Source organism: Pungitius pungitius, chromosome 1 (genome assembly GCF_949316345.1).
Source record: "Pungitius pungitius chromosome 1, fPunPun2.1, whole genome shotgun sequence".
NCBI lineage: Eukaryota > Metazoa > Chordata > Actinopteri > Perciformes > Gasterosteidae > Pungitius > Pungitius pungitius.
This window is the reverse complement of record NC_084900.1, coordinates 954,885-961,558: the sequence shown is the minus strand read 5'-3', so window position 1 is coordinate 961,558 and position 6,674 is coordinate 954,885. Positions and strand designations below refer to the sequence as shown.

At 48.9% G+C, this 6,674-nt stretch overlaps 2 protein-coding genes across 2 annotated transcripts in view; both read left to right on the top strand.

Annotated features, from left to right (window-relative positions):
* rps4x (ribosomal protein S4 X-linked) overlaps nt 1-6,674 on the top strand; it is a 90,509-nt gene that overhangs the window by 45,079 nt on the left and 38,756 nt on the right. The gene's annotated exons all lie outside the window — the stretch shown is intronic.
* Nucleotides 1,710-4,615, top strand: bmp15 (bone morphogenetic protein 15). The gene is made up of 2 exons (XM_037479982.2): nt 1,710-2,243; nt 2,962-4,615. The coding sequence occupies exons 1-2, from the start codon at nt 1,844-1,846 to the stop codon at nt 3,924-3,926; spliced, it is 1,365 nt and encodes a 454-aa protein (XP_037335879.2). The 5' UTR covers nt 1,710-1,843; the 3' UTR covers nt 3,927-4,615.

Genomic DNA, 6,674 nt, shown 5'->3' with positions numbered 1-6,674 from the left:
AAATCAATAGTTCAAATATACTTTTGAGTTGTTTTTTGCTATGTGAACGTGATAAGGATCTCCATTCCTCCACCCTGGAGCCCTGCAGCATGAACAGTTCATACCAGCCTGCTGGGCTGCTGAGGCCAACAACAACATCCATCCCATGGAGCACCTCATCCAGAAGCTCTCCAAAGAACAACATCTCATTGGGCTTTATTATCCTGCTCTGAGCTCACGTGACTAGTCCCATTTACCTGACAACAATGTGTGGTTAAACTTCCTCAGGTGGCCAATAAAGCTGATTTATATGGGAATAATGCAAACAAAACAAAACAAACAGTTTGCTTTTTTGGGGTGGGTGAGAGGGGGGGGGGTGTATTTATGTAATTAAACGTCTCTCTGTCTCAGAGGCCCTTTTCCCACACTCTCCCTGCAGACTGAAGTGATGCAGGTTGCAGATAATCACACTTGTGGAATGTCACCATGCAGACGTGTGTGAGCGAGTGGCCGTCTCCATGCGTGTGTGTTTATGTCAAGGGAATCAAAGACGTGAACGTGGCCCAGACGCCCCACTCCTCCTCCTCCTCCTCCTCCTCCTCCTCCTCCTCCTCACCACCAGGACCTGCTTCTGGAAACTCTGGACTGAAATATTTGTGTTGGTGGCGAGCGACGCTTTCAAGTGAGATCGAGTTTGTTTTTTTGTTTGTGTTTCCGTCGCGACTTTTGCAGGGACATCATGCGACGACAGATCCCAACGCTTTGCTCACAAAGAAGCTACTTACACTGCAAAATAAACTGAAACCAGAAGCTGTAAATAAGGCCCGGGACTCCAAAACAACTAAGAGGTGGAAGAAGCACTAACTTCCTTCAGTTTGATTATTTATCAAAATGTGTACTTTAACGACAGCGGTTTCCCCAGCAAGAGTCTTCATAAGTTAGAGAACAATTTAATGAAGGAATAAAGACACTTAATATAATGTAAATGTACAGTAGTGTCAGTGATAAGCAGACAAATCGAGTAAAATAACACACTTGAGTGTTGGGGTGATGGGATGAAGATTACACAGTATGACAGGTCAGAGTAGTTAAATCACTTAAAGCACTTTAAAGGTTTTGATTGGTAAAGATTGTTAAAATATTAAAATGCTGTATTTTATAAAGTTTGTCAATGTGGAAGCGAGTTTGGATTCTTCTGTTGGATTCATACCTTTATCACACAAACACATCACACAGTTTGAATAGTGTTTTATGAGGGGACTTTTATTTCATCAGTCACATCTTTCTACCACCGGATGGAACCAAAGACAATTATTCAAAATAAAACCTTTTCTTCAGTCAACTGCAAAAACGAATAAGTTTCTTTTTCGATTGTTTTCACCTGATTGTTGTCTCCTATTTTTCTCTCTAATTATTACATTTTTTTTCTATCCGGTCTATAAGGTTATTTATTATTGGCATAAAGATAAATTAAGTTGGTCTTGATTCAAGTTCTAAATCGAAACATTTTACTTTTGCTTTTTTTAAATAAAAAAAAAAACATATTAAAACATAACACTGAATTATTTAAAGATCTATCAAGAAAAAAGGCGTCAAGGTGAAAACAAATTACACGCAATAAAAAAAACGCCAAACGACGGTTTGACGCTAACGCGCCGGTCACGTGGCCTCCTCACGTTAATTGTGGCGCTTTGCGCACGCGCGAGAGGTTAATTAGAGGTCACCGCCAGTTTCCGGAAGTTGACAGTCCAAAAAGTGAGCGCGACCAGGTGAGCCCGTATCTCCCGCCCTATGGCCGCGCGGAGGATGGTTACCAACTACAGCCTCGTGCGTGGAGCTCGCTAGCACGAGAGGTTGTTGTTTTATGTTTATTATTATTATTATTATATATTTATGCTACATGTACATATTATTCTACGTGTATATGAGAAACATGAAGGCGACCCGCGCCGCGCACGGCTTACTGCGCGTCTGCGTCCTGTCCTGGCTCGCCTACCTGTTGTCCTCCACCTGCGCCACCTGCGGAGCGGCGGCCTCCGCCCACCAGCACCACCACCACCAGCAGCACCAGCACCAGCAGCAGCACCACCGGCCGCTGACGGAGGAGCAGAAGGCGGACCAGAACCTGCAGTTCATGTTGAGTCTGTACCGCAGCGCCGCGGAGCCGGACGGTCGGCCCAAGCAGCACCGGAAGTTCGGGTCCAACACGGTGCGCCTGCTGAGGCCGTCCGCCTCGTCGGTGCGCCACCTGCCGGCCTCCCCAGGTGAGGCGCCGCGGCTTCATTGGGCCAAAGGTTCGGGTTTGGGTTGTGCGTGTGAACTCGAAGGCTTTTACTCTGAGGTCGATATTGGACTTTATCGCCTTGTTTGAGTGGACGTGCAACATTTTTACTGCCTTATATTTACATTTAAAGAATTTTAGCCAATTGCATTAATGATATAAATCCAATGTTGATGGAATTTTGAAGGGAAAACTTTATTGATCCCAGTGAGAATCATCAAGCCATAAATCATTATTTCACGTATCGACACATTGAGTGAAAGGTGTTCACTGGGAGGCTCTGAAAAAATATTTTAATTTGTTCCTTTTTTAAGCTGCGACACATCCAGTAAAATGAGAACTTAACGGACCAAAGAGAAATGATTAAACATTGCAAAGCATTATTTGAGCAGCAAAAAAAGCTTCATCCCTGAAGGCTACCGAGAAATGATTTATTTGTATCACATTGTTACAATGAAGCAATGTTTAATCTATTTTTTTAAATTTAGCTTTTTCCTGGATTGATGACATAAGAGCAGGAATATATTTTGTTTGTATTTAAACCATCTGATTGACATTTCTTGTTGTGGATCACGTTCAAAAATCAGGGATCCTACACCTCCCATAATGCATCTTGATGGTTCCCCTGGTTATTCAGAATGGCCCAAAGCATCTTGGGTAAAATAACGTGTCCTTAACATTTACTGTCTTGTGTCCCTCAGACCACCGCTACAGCTTCACAGTGCAGTACAACCTGGACACGGTTCCCTCAGAGCAGCTGATCAGAGCCTCCTTCATCCACCTCCGCTCTGCACCCTCCTCCTCCACCCGCCCCCTCCACCCCCCCCGCTGCAGGGCTCAGATCACCTCACTGGGCAAAGCGAGCCTGGTCACCCTCGAGCCCCACGAGCGCTGGACCGAGACGGACATCACCGCCCACGTCCGGCGGGGGAAGAGCCGCGGCCCCCCGGGGGGCCACTTGACCCTCACGGCCCAGTACTGGTGCAGGGAGGGGGGCGGCGGCCTCTCGGGGTGGCGGTTTCCCCTCCGCAGGGGGGCGCCCCACCTCGAGGTCCCGTCCCTCCTTTTGTACGTGGAGGAGGAGCGGGAGGGGAAGGACTGGATGGGCGACCTGCTGGGGGTCCAAGGGGAGAACATCACGCGCCGTCCTTCCCTCCCGCCGCCGCCGCCCCCCCCCGCCACCCGCCGCCGCCGCCGCTCCAAAGACCCCTCCCCGCCGGACCCCAAGGACACGTCGCTGGACGTGCTGAAAAACGCCCCCACCTACTCCTCCTCCTTCTCCACCTCCGCCTCCGTCATCCCCGACATCCCCCCCAGCGGCTCCGGGCGGCGGGCGGGGGGGGCGGCGCCCAAGAGCCGCTGCAAGCTGCACTCGTTCCGCCTGTCCTTCGACGAGCTGGGCTGGGGCCACTACTTCATCGCCCCCCCGGTGTACAACCCGCGCTTCTGCCAGGGCAACTGCCCCCGGGTGCTGAGCTACGGCTTCCACTCCCCCAACCACGCCATCATCCAGACGGTCATCAGCGACCTGGGGGTGGGCGACGTGCCGCCCCCGTCCTGCGTGCCCTACAAGTACATGCCCATGAGCGTGCTGGTGGTGCACAAGAAGAAGGTGGAGTACCGCGAGCTGGAGGACATGGTGGCCGAGTCGTGCACCTGTCGCTGACTCTGGGGGGGGGGGTTTAAGCACTTTACCGTTAAAGCACTTTGATTAAAACAAACGGGCAGCTGAAGCGTTTTAAAGCCTCTGGGCCAATAAAATAAAACCACGTCAACTCGGTGAAGCTTTTAAAAAAAAAAAAAAAAAAAATGTGTGGAGGAGTCGCTGCTGTTTGCTGGAAGTTAAACTGAGTCATCGCTGAACCTCGTGTTGTTTGTTCTTTTAAAGAAAAAAGATAAACTTGATCGGCGTTTCGTATCAAAGTTCACATTCCCAAGAAGAACCCCCCCCCCCCTCCCCAAAACCCCCCAAATGTTAATGTATTGAAAGGCGCTGACGTGAAGCTGCTACAATGTGCAGAAGGTAGATGTTTTAATGGAGGAGGCTCGGCCGCGCTGACGGGACTTTGAAGGCTTTCGTGTCGTCCAAATTGTTTTTGCTGTTTACAATCTCAACCTTTGCATTTTGTGTGTATTTATAATGGGAGGGGTCTCCAAAAAAACTTAAAATATGTGCTGCTGCTACTGGGCTGTCTTTGAAAATAAAAAAAAACCTGAATGAAGGATTGAGAGAAAAGAATCACGTGAAAAGACAAATGGAAGTTTTGCAGTCTGAAGGAATGCAATTTTTATTACGCGTGAAAATAGATAATACAATAAAATGCATGTTTTCTAAAAACCCTAATTTATTGTCATTTTTTAAGGTCTTTGGTTGTTGAATGGATTAAAGATGGTGAGGCTGCCTCCTGAATTCAGCTTGTGATCCAGAAGCTAAAGTGTAATTTTCAGACGTCACTGTAAATAGATGAATTATTTACACCTTTGTTTCATTGGACGCGATGCTTCAGATTCACCTTCATGAATCCTGCAGCACGGATTCAAAGGGCTGCGCTGCGGCGTCGAGTCCACCAGGCGGCGCTCACCACCAACGAGCCGCGGCTCCCACCAGACGACGCCTTCACGTGACCCCTGCGACCTTGGCCTCGCGCTGACCTTCCTCCGAGGCCCCGGGTAGCCACATCACAGCCTCTGAGGGAAGGTCAGCTGGGATCCACAGGGAGAACAAGGCCGATAACGGGTTCCACCAGGAAGGAAAGTAAAGATTCTAAACGTCGTTTTATACACACACACACACACACACACGTCGTTGCCTGCAATCTGCAGCCTCACCACTGGAGGCGTCTTCCTCTGACACACACTCCCTTTAAGGGCCAACGAGGTTAAAGGTGACTCTGCTGAGGTCATCATCCCTCTGCTATTTATAAATAATACATAGATGTAAATGTGAATCATTGGTCAGCAGGTGACCTTTGCTCTGCAGTCAGAGCTGCTGTTTGCAGAGGATACTTCTTCTCATCATGTGAGCTTCTCCGGGCCGATGATCTCTAAATGATCACATGTGGCTCGCGTTAAAGCTGCAACACTTAAAAATACACATCCATCAAAATGAGAAGTTCACGTTTAGGGAACAGCGGCATGTTACATGAGGAGATTTACATGCGTGTTTACTTGCTCCGTGGGTCCGTTAGGGGGACACCCCCCCCCCCCCCCCTTCGAGGGACACTCATCTGTCTCCTCACAACAGATGTGCAACGTCCCCGAAATAAAAGACCGTCTGTACAGGTTGTGCAGACGGTCTCCTTTTTTGACGCATGATACTCCTGCCGACCCACAATCCTTTGCGAGAGCGATTAGTGAGCAGGAGGCCCGAGGTTTAAGCTGTTAGTACAAGATGAAAGTGACTTTGGAATCTATCAAAGGCCGACGTGAAGACTTTAAATACATGTTGTTGATTATGGAAGAAACGTCATGTTGCTGCTGACCCTTTGTGAGCCTCTTCAAACAGAGATAAGAGCCATGAACTGTCACCACATTCACTATCTGAGAGCTTCTGGCTTTGACTCAAGGCCTGTCCTTAATTATAGTGCATTCTGGGTAAGCTATTTCTGTGTAGCTCATCCTGCGCCGCCACACCAGCACTGGACAGATGAGGTCATGTCTGACCTGCTGACATCTTCTTTCGATCCATCTCTCCTTGCATGGAGGGATCACTGAACCGGGTGCAGGGCCAAAGGACCCAAAGTGTGAGGAGATAAACCCAACCAGCAGTAAGAGACCCAAAGGGACCTCAGGACGTGGCAAGAAGACGTGAAAAGGGAAATAGACTCACAGTATCTACATGTATTTAGATTCTACAAAGGTTGACGTTACTTTTGTGTCTGGATTATCACGTTTCCACTTAATCGGGTCCATCGCACGGCGCCGTTATGAGCGGAGCGGACTTTGTGCACTCAACGTTCCACCTGAGTTCCCCTCGCTCTGTAAACAAGGAGCTGAGAACGTGACCTCTGTCCATTGACTGCTGCTCGTTAACGGCCGATCGGGGGGGTGCAGGTGGAGCGTGGCCCCCGTCAGCCTCGTGCCCACTGTAAATATAACAGCTAACGGCTAACAGCGCTAACAGAGCTAACAGCGCTAACAGAGCTAACAGCGCCGCGCTGCAGCCGCAGGGATTTATTAACGCTCCTTTGAGGGCGCAGAAGTGCTCAGACTTTGCTCCTCCGAGGGTACGCTCCGGTTTCTTCATGCATACTACACAGAATTAAATAAATACAACATACAATAAATACAGAATTTGTCAAATGCGACTGGGAGCTATGGGACGTGCGGTCACGTTCCAGGTGTGTGGTGTGAGTCCCTGCTTATGTAAACCACACCTCACACACATCCCTCCGCGTTGTATAAGCGGACCTGC